The sequence below is a fragment of the Budorcas taxicolor genome, chromosome 6 (assembly GCF_023091745.1).
Source record: "Budorcas taxicolor isolate Tak-1 chromosome 6, Takin1.1, whole genome shotgun sequence".
Lineage (NCBI taxonomy): Eukaryota > Metazoa > Chordata > Mammalia > Artiodactyla > Bovidae > Budorcas > Budorcas taxicolor.
In genome coordinates, this window is record NC_068915.1 from 112,634,099 (window position 1) to 112,646,068 (window position 11,970).

At 44.1% G+C, this 11,970-nt stretch overlaps 1 protein-coding gene across 1 annotated transcript; it reads left to right on the forward strand.

Moving 5' to 3' along the window:
* The first annotated feature begins 1,928 nt into the window (after positions 1-1,928).
* CLRN2 (clarin 2) lies at positions 1,929-11,695 on the forward strand. The gene is made up of 3 exons (XM_052642395.1): positions 1,929-2,181; positions 8,266-8,445; positions 11,430-11,695. The coding sequence occupies exons 1-3, from the start codon at positions 1,929-1,931 to the stop codon at positions 11,693-11,695; spliced, it is 699 nt and encodes a 232-aa protein (XP_052498355.1).
* The last annotated feature ends 275 nt before the right edge of the window (positions 11,696-11,970 follow it).

Genomic DNA, 11,970 nt, shown 5'->3' on the forward strand with positions numbered 1-11,970 from the left:
ATTAGAGAGTTATTTTATTTGGTGGTCAAGTTTAGGACTCAGAACCTGGAAGACAGCATCTCAGTAGCTCTGAGAAAACTGCTCCCAGGAAGCAGGAGGGGAAGTCAGGTTACATACAAGTTTGCAACAAAGGGAACAGGCAGTCTGAACATCAAAGATCAGGTATCAAGTTAAGGAACTTGGCTTTCTATGTCTGGGAAGAAGCAAGCCTTTGTGCTCACTGAATTCATTCTTTCATATGCACCTCAGCTATCTGGGGCCAATCCTGTTTCCTTATTCACCTTGCTTCTTGCATTCTCCCAGCTCCTCAGTAAATGGGGCTGGGGGAAGCCTGAGGGGGGGCCGCCACACCCACTGGATCACATGGATCACAATCAGTTTGGGGAGCCCTCATTCACCTTTGGAGGCCAGCAATGGCTCATGGCTGTTTCATTCCTTGTTTATTGATATGGCAGGAGATATTTTCATTTTACAGTATGTTGTTCATTACCAGAAAAAAAAAAAAGAATTGCTATGTCAAGGTCATTGTGATGAAGAAGCATTTCAAAGACCTGATCTCCAGCCCCAACCCAGACCTTCAGTTTCCTCAGGAAAGAAGTGTCTGGAATGGCCTGTCCCCTGCCTGCCACAATGGGTTGCAGCCCCGGCAGGGGTGAGCCTGGTTCCCTGAACTCCTGTTGGTTAACAATGCAACCCCCAGGACTCCCTCCAGAGATCTGAGACCAAAGGAGGAATTTCACTGGGCCACTTCAACCCCACTCTGCCCCCAAACCTATCTGAGTGGCTGTTGCCAGCCTCACGGGACATGAAGTTGACATTCGGTGATTGTCTAAAAATTAAAATTTTAAACGCACAGTATAAGACAGAAATTAGGGAATACTGCATTCCTTGTGCCTGTAAGTGAAAAAAAAGTGACATGTCTTCACCACCGTGTGTTCAGTCTTTCAGTCTCGTCCCACTCCTTGAGACCCCATGGACTGTAGCCTGCCAGGCTCCTCTGTCCAAGGGACGCTCCAGGCAAGAATACTGGAGTGGGTTGCATTTTCCTCTCCAGGGGCTCTTCACTATCAGAAGAGACACAGACCCCGGCAGGGTGATGGGAGAAGGTTATTTGCTAAAACATTAGAAAAACACTTTCCCATTCAGATGACACGACCTGTGAGGGATAAAGAGGGTGTGTGTGTGTGTGTGTGTGTGTGTGTGTGTGTGTGTGTAAGTGTTGGGTCCAGGCTGCCCCAAGCCATCTCAAAGCTGCAGTTTTACCCACAGCGGATCTACCCAGTGATAAATTCAAGAATCATAGAACCTTGCTTACGCATTTCAATTAAAAGGGTTGGGAACAGAGGTCATTTCCTGGCGTTCATAACACTTCTAGGGGTTCTGACAGCAGTGACATTTCAGAGAAAGCAATGCCCAGGCACGCACCAAAGAGATCAACATCTGATACTGCGCATTGTTGGCAACATTGCAAGGCTAGTCTTTCCATCTTTGCTTTCCTTCTACCGTTTGCATTTTGTGAAACTGCTTGTTGTGTCTTTTAGACTCAGATCTTCCTGATTTTGCCTGCTAATAGCTCCTTCGTCATTAAGAGAGCCGCAGTAGGGTTATTCAAATACTCGAAATGAGGAACAGTTAAACTCTCTGCTGAAACCTTAGTCTAGTGGGAGATATAGGGTTACTTCCTCCGGTAACACACTCCTCCGCACTGCAGGCAGGTGAAGACGTCTCTGTAGAGACTTCCCATGTGGTTGTAGTAAACATGGGCTGTGGGGGCAGGAGCTGAGGGAGGACCAGGAGACGCACCTGAACTCTTGAGCCGGTGTGTCTGGAAGAGCCGACCCCGAAGCAGTGGATCACCCAGTGTCCGGAAGATGCTGAGGACCCCCGGGGTTGCTGGGACCCCTGGGGCATGACCGGCACCCAGCAACATGCCTGGATGGTTCAAAAAGGCGTGGTACGGGCTGGCCTCTCTGCTCAGCTTCTCCTCCTTTATCCTGACCATCGTTGCCCTGGCACTGCCCCGCTGGCTGAGTGGGAAAATCCTCTGTCAGACGGGAGTGGACCTCGTCAACGCTACGGATCCAGAGCTGGTCAAATTCATCGGAGACATTTACTACGGACTCTTCCGCGGTTGTAAGGTGCGGCAGTGCGGGCTGGGGGGCCGCCAGTCCCAGTTCACGAGTGAGTATACTGCGGCCGCAGAAGCTGCTTTAGAACACTTCTTTGTAAATACTTGTATGGGGTGCGTGCATGCGCGCTCAATTACCCCGTCGAACTCTTTGCGACCCCATGGACTGTGGTCCACCCACCAGGCTCCTCTGTCCATGGGGTTTTCCAGGCAAGAATACTGGGGTAGGCTTCTGTCTAAATGCAGAATTGAAGAGCCGCTTCGGTCTAAGGCATGATGACAAAATCTACGGTAAGCCAAGGACTTACTCTTGTTCAGCATCAAGAAAAGATTGGGTTTTTTTTTTTCTTTCTGCGGAGGTTTGTAGATCTTTGTAATTTACCTCTATGAATAATCACTGTTAATATGTTGAGTGCTTGCTTGTGTCAGACATTCTACGAAATGCTTTCACAGCTTGTCTCTGTTAAGCCTTGTAACAAATTTATAAGGAAGGCATTATTAACATTTCCATTTTGCAGAGGGTTACACGGACACTCGGAGAGTTTATTACCTAACTTGCCTGAGGTCAACCAGCCAGGAAACAGTGTCAGACTTTAGATGCAGGCCGTGCAACTGGGGTGCACTCAGCCAGTCTGGCCTGCGAGTGTGGACCAGCTGCTGAAATGAAACTTACACTTCTGTTTATATTAATATAAAAGCTTCAGAGTCTGAGAAAAAGCCAAAGAGCTCTACATCCGAACACTGGAATCAGACTACCTGGGTTCAAAGCCCAAACTCGTTGTTTCCTGGCAGGGAGAGCTCAGGCACAGCTGCTGTCTGGGAACGTGAGCAGGTACTGACCTGGGCAGGCGGACATCCAGGTCACGTCAGAGCTGCTCTGCTGTAAACAGAGCAGGAATCCAAGCCCAGTGTATGGAGGGTCCTCTGGGAAGGAAAAGCCAACCCCAAAAGGCCAATATTCTGCATGTCTTCAGAATGAAACAGATTGCCGGTGAGAACAGCAGCCTACAAATTCATAAGTAACCCACAGAATGGAAAAACAAGGGAATAAGGAATTTTCTTCATTATTTGATTTCTGTATGCCAGGACTGTAGTGGAGAAGGATATGGCAACCCACTCCAGTACTCTTGCCTGGAAAATTCCATGGAAGGAAGAGTCTGGTAGGCTACAGTCCATGGGGTCTCAAAGAGTCGGACACGACTGAGAGACTTCACTTTCTTTCTTTCTTTAGCCAGAGTATCCTCTTAAACATATAAAGAGAGAAAACTGGAACCACTGACAAATAATGCACATTGGCTTCACTTATATACATAAAGGATATATATATATTAAAAATTGTTAGGTATAGCAATAAAAAAAATTCTTGGGGAATATTTCTATTTACCCAGAAATTAAATTGGACAAGAGATACTAAAAAATAGCTAGGTCTTTTAAGAATATGAGGGGATAAAATATATCAGCAAATCTGATTGTACTGTACAGTCGAAACTAACAACCACATTGTAAAGCAACTATACTCCAATAAAATGTAATAAAAATTACATAGAAAGCTGAAAACACATTTAACATGAATAAGTAAATAAATATAACAAAGAAATAGGACAAGCTGAAAGGAAATGATGACAACTGTGTGCAGTACTTGGTTCTGAGCTGGGTCCATTTACTGTAAAGGATGTCACTAGGATCACTGATGGAACTTGAACCGGGCGTCAGGACTAAACAGCAGTTATACGCCAGTGTTAACCTAATGATTTTCATAGTTGTATCATGGTTGTCAAAAAGAATGCCCTTTTTGAGGAAACTGCCCCTGAAGTACTCAGGGTTGAAGGAGCAACGTACCCTCATATGGTGGGGAAAAAAATTATTGGTAGCATTAAGGTTATTTCAAAACCACTTACACACACAAAAAATTAAGTGGGAGATGGCACAATTTTTAAAACAGTTGTAGATAATTTGCAAAATTTTTATTCTGTGTCAGATATTCAAGATTTATGTGATTTGAAGAGAAAGCAGAGTATATCTCTCGCTACCTTTGGGTGTACACGTCCTAGAGCCAGCATCACCTACCTAGGGGGTGCATCAGAGCCCACCACCCCCGAGGCAGAATCAGGATTTACCTGCTACTATCCACAGAAATTTGAAAAGATCCTGCTCCTAGGGCCTGTATGCAGATCAGGAGAATTGGGGGGTGGATGTGAAAGTGCTTTGTAAACTGAAGTAGGAAGGTTTGGTTAGGTCCCGTAAGACAAACAGCCTCCATTCCCACCTTCATAGGGATCTCCCCTAGAGTCACCCAGGAAGGTCAATTTCCAAGTCAATCAGGGAGAAAAGCAAAGAGCTATATATACAGGATGACTTCCCAGGTAGTTCAGCAGTAAAGAATCTGCCTGCTGATGCAGGAGACTCAAGAGACCTCAGGTTCAATCCCTAGGTAGGGAAGAGCCCCTGGAGAAGGAAATGGCAACCCACTCTAGTATTCTTCCTTGGGAAATCCGGTGGACAGAGGAGCCTGATGGGCTACAGGCCATGACGTTGCAAAGAGTTGGAACAACTGAGCGACTGAGCATATATATAAGCTCTTGCATATGCAGCACAATCGTGATTAAGATCCTTGTTTATACCCAGACTTTGTGAAATAAAAGCAAAACAACCTAGCCATTTGAGTGGAAAGAAAGAGACAGATGCTTATTTAGCCGCGTTCACATATTCACCCATATTGTAGAGTGTTTGTGGGCCTGGTATTTGAGGAAAACAGGGATGAACTACACAGAGGAGTGTCCGCCATTAGAAGTTTTCCATCCCGGAAAGAGAAAGGCAGTAAGTGATCCCTGAGCAGTGACACATTAGCGTCACAAGCTTCCTTCTTTGTTCTTTTCCTTCATCCATTTCTGTGCTGGAGAAGAAATCTTACTTACGCCCATCTACCTGATGAGGAAACTGAGGATCTGAGAAACCAATAATTTCTGTAAAAGCAGCTGATGCAGTGCCTGAAAGGTAGTATGTGCTTGATCATTTTCAGTTTGCTGGGGCCCTTGTCATCTCTCACCCCCAAATATGCCATCCACAGCCAGACCTGGAACTGACCTCAGATCTCACACTTTTCTTGTTACTGTCTATTTTAGAGAACAGGCCTCTCTCAGATGTGTCTTTTGCAAATATTTTCTCCTGTTCAGTGACCGTGTTGTTGTTGTTTTTTGACACTGTCCTTCAAAGGGCAGAATTTTTTTCCATTTTAATGAAATCTAATATATCAATTATTTCTTTTTTTAAATTATTTTTTGCCTTGCTAGGGGTAAAAAGGACCTCTGGATGTCTCTAGGATATTACAAATTATGTAATAATAAGGTAATTATCTAATTTGAGATGCTGATAGGTTGATTAATCACTTCTGGGATTCAAGCGAGGTATCTTTTGTACACAATAAGAATACTTATTCAAATTCAGGACTTGCCTGGTGGTTCAGGAGCTAAGACTCAACACTCTCAACGCAGGGAGCAACTAAAGAGGGAAGTTCCCACGTGCTGAAATGAAGATCCAATGCAGCCAATAATAAATACGTTTGTGTTTTTTTTTTTTTGAAAAGGAATATTCAAATTCAAAGTAAAGCTTCTAGAATTTCAGCTCTGCAAGAACTAAATTTTTACATTTTTGCTTATCCAAGTTATCTGATTTTCCTGCTATGCTGTGTGTGTGTGCTAAATCCCTTCAGTCATGTCTGACTCTTTGTGACCCCATAGACTGCAGCCCACCAGGCTCGCCTATCCATGGGAATCTCCAGGCAGGAATACTGGAATGGGTCACCATGCCCTCCTCCAGGGGATCTTCCCAACCCAGAGATCGAACCTGCCTCTCTTACATCTTCGGTGTTAGCAGGCAGGTTCTTTACCACCAGTGTCACCTGGGAAGCCCCCACATCACTTCATATGCCCCCAAATGCCCTCGCCCATCATAGTAATTGGTTATTTCTCAATTTTTTATTAGATCAAATCTGGAGATGGTTTCATATCACTACATGGATATGATTAATTCTTTTCAAAAGCTATATTGTGTGGATTGTGCTTTAATTAATTAAATCAGTCTCCTACTGATTCATGGGCTTCCCAGGTGGTTCAGTGGTAAAGAATCTGCCTGCCAATGCGGGAGATGCAAGAGACATGTGTTCTATCCCTGTGTTGGGAAGATTCCCCTAGAGGAGGAAATGGCAACCCATTCCAGTATTCTTGCATGGGAAATTTCATGGACAGAGGAGCCTGCGGGGCTACAGTCCATGGAGTTGAAAAGAGTTGGACAGAAATCAGCACAGCACCAATTCGTGTTTTCATTTCTCTCCAACCTTTTGCTACTTTAATGAATATCTGATACACAGACACACATATATATACATATATATATATACAGCTTTGAGCACATGTGGAAGTGCTTTTCCTAGAAGTGAAATTGCAATAAGACATGCTGCCAAATTCCTCTCAAAGAAAGTTGTATAAATTAATATCACTACCAGGTTTGACAGCATCTCCTTCCCTATACCTTCATCAACACCACGTATTAGCGAACCTTTGGTCTTTGCCAATCACAGAGGTGATGATTTTCTATTTTAAGTGTTTGGTGAGGATTATCATGCTGGTCATATGTCCTAAGGATTGCATGAGCAAGTAAGGGGATAAGAAAGCAATTAGGTAATCAGGCACAAGCTACCACATTTGGAATGAAAAAAAAAAAAAATGCTGAGAGTTTGCAATAAAAAGTAAAAATCTAAAGGACACTAAGATATAAGGAATGGAAATGAAAACGAGAAGTCCTACAGGGAAAAGTCCCATGGGAAGGTGTCCAAAAAAGTTCAGAAACTTTTTCCAGGGTAAAGTTTCTCAGGTCGAGGAGATAACCATATGAAGATAAATACACATGGAAAACTAAAAGGAAAATTCGATCAGAACTAAAGATGTAACTGTGCTGTGTCTGGAAACTTCTGAGTGGAAAGGACACTTTAAAGGGAGAGAGACCAAAATTCTTGTTCTCAGACTTGGCAGACACCAGCCTTCTCTGAATAAAAATGGGCAGGTAAGCCAGCAAAGGAGCGGGGGAGGGAAGGGGACGGGGTCAGGCAGAGAGTGGAGCCAGGAAAGCTTTGAGTCCTGGATCTCAGTTGAGGTGAGAGAAGGGCTGGTCAGTTTGGTGCCAAGTAGTGAAGCAGGGAGGCGGGAGTGCGCAGGATGGACCCAGGTTAGACCAGGAAGTATTCAGTAGAAACCTCAGAGTAGTTGCAGAGGAAGGGGTTTGCCCAGATGTTTTTGTTATTATTTTTTTTTTTAGCTTTCATCATTTTTTTTAGTCTTTATTGAATTTGTTACATCATTGCTTCTGTTTTATGTTTTGTTTTTCTGGCCATGAGGCATATGGGATCTTAGCTTTCCCAGCCAGGCATTAAACCTGTACCCCCTGAACTGGAAGGCCAAGTCTTAACCTTCTGGACAACCAGGGAAGTCCCCATTTTCATTGTTTCAAATCATTCATATATAATAACTGAAACCAGTGACTCTCAACTCTACATACCATATGGTATATAGGACTATGGGGCTTCCCTGGTGCCTCAGACAGTAAAGAATCCATGTGCAATGCAGGAGACCCAGGTTTAATCCCTGGGTCAGGAAGATCCCCTGGAGAAGGAAATGGCTATCCACTCCAGTCTTCTTGCCTGGAGAATCCCATGCACAGAGGAGCCTGGTGGGCTACAGTTCATGGGGTTGCAAAAGATTTGGACAAACAACACTCTGACCCTGATGAAAGCTTTGTGATCTGCCTTCTTAGACTGCTTCTCGTGCCAGGCTCCTTTGCTAAAGAGACACCCCTTGGGGCTTGTGTGGATCAACTCACATCAGATCCCAGAGCCGCAAGGCTGATGCAGCTTAAACACCCAGCTGGGGTATATTTCGATTTTGCATCCACCCTAAGGAAGTGAAGTTTGTTGGGGAACTGATATGGGGTAAATTTATCTGGGAAGTCTCTTGCTTTCTGGAAGCCCAGCACTTGCTGCCTTGCCCTCACTCCACTGTGCTAACATCTTCACGGTAAGCAGCCTGGGCCGTGTAACTTGAGCTGAGCTCTGAGGCTGACATGTTGGCTGGGTCTTGTCTCCGCAGTCTTCCCACACCTGGTGAAGGAGCTCAACGCGGGCCTCCACGTCACGGTTCTGCTGCTCCTCTTCTTGGCCTTGGTGCTGGCTCTGGTCAGCATGGGCTTTGCCATTCTCAACATGGTCCAAGTTCCATACCGGGCAGTCAACGGCCCTGGGGGCATCTGTCTATGGAATGTTCTTGCAGGTAAGGGAGGCCCCATGGGGAGAGAGATTCCTGCCCACATCACCAGGAGGCTGAGTTCCAAGCAGGTGGGCAGAAGGTGTGAAGGAGTGAAAATACCCCACCTCAAGCTTCACTTCCCTGGGTTTGTTACCTTCTTGATGGGCCCCAATGTCCTTCTTACTAAAAGTTGAAGAATAGCTGTCATCATGAAGAATCAGGTCTTAGTGTGTATGAGTGGCTGAGGACTTGGAGCAGTAAAGATGTTGGGATGAGAGACAAGGAAAGACAGAAAGATGGAGGTTGGAGAGATGGGGACCCTGGGACCATGGCAGGGGAGCTGCTGCTATGAGGCTGGAGGAACCTCACAAAGAACAGAGGAGAAGGAACCTGGGGGCTCACGGTCCTTATTTTCTGTAAACTTCACAACCTCCCTATGTTTGTTGTTGTTGTTCAGTAGCTAAGTCGCGTCTGACTCTTTGGGACCCCATGGACTGCAGCCCACCAGGCTCCCCTGTCCTTCGATATCTTCTGAAGTTTGCTCAAATTCATGCCCATTGAGTCCATGGTGCTATCTAACCATCTCATCCCCTGCCACTTCCTTCTCCTCCTGCCTTCAGTCTTTCCCAGCATTAGGGTCTTTTCCAATGAGTCACCTCTGTGCATCAGGTGGATAAAGTATTGGAGCTTCAGCATCAGTCCTTCCAATGAATATTCAGGGCTGATTTCCTTTAGGATTGACTAGTTTGATATCTTTGCAATCCAAGGGACTCTGGCATATTATTAGACCCATAGTTACAGATGAAGAACCTGAAGCTCAGAGATGTTAAAAGAGGCACTGAAAGTCACATAGTCATGAGTAATAGAGGCAAGATTCCAACCCAGGTATAACTGAGTCTAAGCCTTTTGTCTTTTCATTAGTCCATGGTGTCATCTATGACCAGTATGACCTATTTTCCAAGACAAAACCCAAGTCAAAAGATGTCTATAAGTGTGTGCAGGTGTGTTGATTTAGGAGAGTATCTGGTATATTGACATTAATTCACCTTTAGTTCAGCACTGAAAAAAATCACCTGTAATGAAAGTAACAAAATCCCCAAAAATAATTTCAGAAAATCCAGGTCAAATGGTGAAGGTGTCCTGATGTCAATAACCCCTCACTACCTCACTACCTTATACAGGATGACCAGCAAGTATAAAAACAAGTAATGTTGGTTTTCTCCACTTAAAAAAAAAAAAAAAGAAGGCAAAATTGAAGGCAAAAGGAGGAGACAACAGAGGATGAGATGTTTAGATAGCATCACTGACTCAATGGACCTGGATTTGAGCAAACTTCAGGAGATAGTGAAGGACAGAGGAGCCTAGTGCGCTGCCCTCCATGGGGTTGCAAAGAGTTGGACATGACTAGGGACTGAGCAATGACAACAATGTTGCTTTATCATGCATTAGAACCTAATGTCAGTAAATCAGTTATTACATACTTGCCTATATTTGCAGACAATGGCCATCGTGTAGAATTTCTTATAGATGTGGCTCACTCCCATCTAGACTTGCATATCTCTGCCTGAATCCTCACAGTGACTGGCATGTAGAAAGTGTTCAATCTCATTCTTTAAATAAATACTTGTCTAGGTCAATTTCCTTCCGTCTTGAGGCAGTACTCTCAAGCTCAGAGTATTTTTACGAAGGCAATTTGGCAAAACGTGACTCTCAAAAGGCATAAAAATATGAATAGCCTTTGATTAAACAACCCCATACAGTAATTTATGCTAAGAAAATAACTGGAAAAGAGCACAAAAATATACATTAAAAGGTGTTTCCTGCAGCACTTTATAATATAAAAAATTGGAAGCAATCTAGAAATCCAGAAATTAAGTTACCCTTAATTAAACTTAATTAAGTGTGTCACTGGAATGAAGCATCATAGACCAATTTAAAGTGGTGCTGTAACAGAATATTTAGCAACATGGAAAAAAAAAATTTCAAGTTAGAAAAAAATCAAGTGTAAAACTGTAGAAGTACCATAATACTAATTCTGTTAAAAAAGAGAGAAATGTAAAGAAATATACTAAAATGTTCCAAGTGTTTTCATTTGACTTTTAGGGAAAAAAGCAAATTTGTCTTTTCATCTTTATGATTTTCTCGGATGTCCAAGTTTTTTTCAAGGAAATAATAATAATCTAAAGAAAGAGAATAATAAATGTGATTTTAAAATACTAATTAAAATCAGGGTAGGAGAAAAGTTGAGCAAAAGAGAGATGGGGAGAGAAAAAGAAACAGAGAGAACCCAGAAGGTCCAGGTCCGAAGCAGCAGGTAGGGAAAGACATGAAGTCTGTCCCTCTCGCTTCTCCTTTCCTCCTTCTCTTATCTCTTCTTATCACTAAGCTTGGAAGGAGGATATTAAAGAGGAGAGAACTGTCTAGCCCTCTGTTGAACCTCCAGTCCACCCCATAAGATGCTCTTGTGTCTTTCCTTATAGCCTCAGGGTCTGCATACACAGGCTGAATTAGTTAGAGATTGAGCTTATCCAGCGTGGGTAAGTGCCCTGCACTGAGTAAAGAAAAAATTAGAGGGCTTGGATTCAAAGTTGATCTGATAGGAAGCTTATTCCCACACCTCTTGCCCCTCACACAGTGAACTATCTGCCGCTTTAAAAAGCAAATTAAAATTTGTGTCACCCTCAGAATGTTTTAAGGGGCTTCCCTGGTGGCTCAGTGGTAAAGAACCCGCCTGCCAATGCAAGAGACCTGGGTTTAATCCCCAGATTGGGAAGATCTCCTGGAGGAAGAAGTGGCAATCCACTCCAGCATTCCTGCCTGGAAAAATCCCATGAACAGAGGAGCCAGGAAGGCTACAGTCCATGGGATCCATTGCAAAGAGTCGGACACAGCCAAGCAACCTAAACCTCGAAAGTTTGTTGCTTGTGCCCCAGAACAGCCACCTCACCTCTAGGAGTCGAACTGCAGAAAAAAGGGCTGTGTATGAGGGTGTACTTTCCGGGTTTCAGGTGGAGTCATGGCCTTGGCCATCGCCAGCTTCATGACCTCGGTAAAATTTCACGACTTGACAGAACGAATCGCCAACTTCCAGGAGAGGCTGTTTCGTTTCGTGGTGGTGGAGGAACAGTACGAGGAGTGCTTCTGGATCTGTGTGGCCAGCGCCTCAGCCCATGCCACTAACCTGGTTGTGGTGGCCATCAGTCAGATCCCCCTGCCAGAGATCAAGGCCAAGATTGAAGAGGCCACAGTCACAGCTGAGGACATCTTGTATTAATAACCTGCACCTCAAACCAGTTTTTGGTGTGAATGGAAACCTCCCTTTTCTTTTTCCAGGTTTCACAGTCCAGAATGTCTGTGTTACTGGCAGAAAGAATAAGGAAGTGGAAGGGGGGAGGGTAGTATGTGCACCAGAAAAGAAAACTTTCTGAATTTATAGCATCTCTGTACTTCTTTCTCACTGATCTTGGAGTTAGAGACTGCCACTTGCCGCCTGTCTGTGATGCTGGATGATTCACTTAATATCTATAAAATGGGAATATTAATGACCTT

What these genes read in the sequence shown, in the direction of transcription:
- CLRN2 (XM_052642395.1), top strand. Translation starts at nt 1,929, where the DNA reads ATGCCTGGATGGTTCAAAAAGGCGTGGTACGGGCTGGCCTCTCTGCTC. An exon ending in CCGCCAGTCCCAGTTCACGA is followed by an intron (nt 2,182 to 8,265) that starts GTGAGTATACTG and finishes TTGTCTCCGCAG; the next exon opens with TCTTCCCACACCTGGTGAAG. An exon ending in TCTATGGAATGTTCTTGCAG is followed by an intron (nt 8,446 to 11,429) that starts GTAAGGGAGGCC and finishes TCCGGGTTTCAG; the next exon opens with GTGGAGTCATGGCCTTGGCC.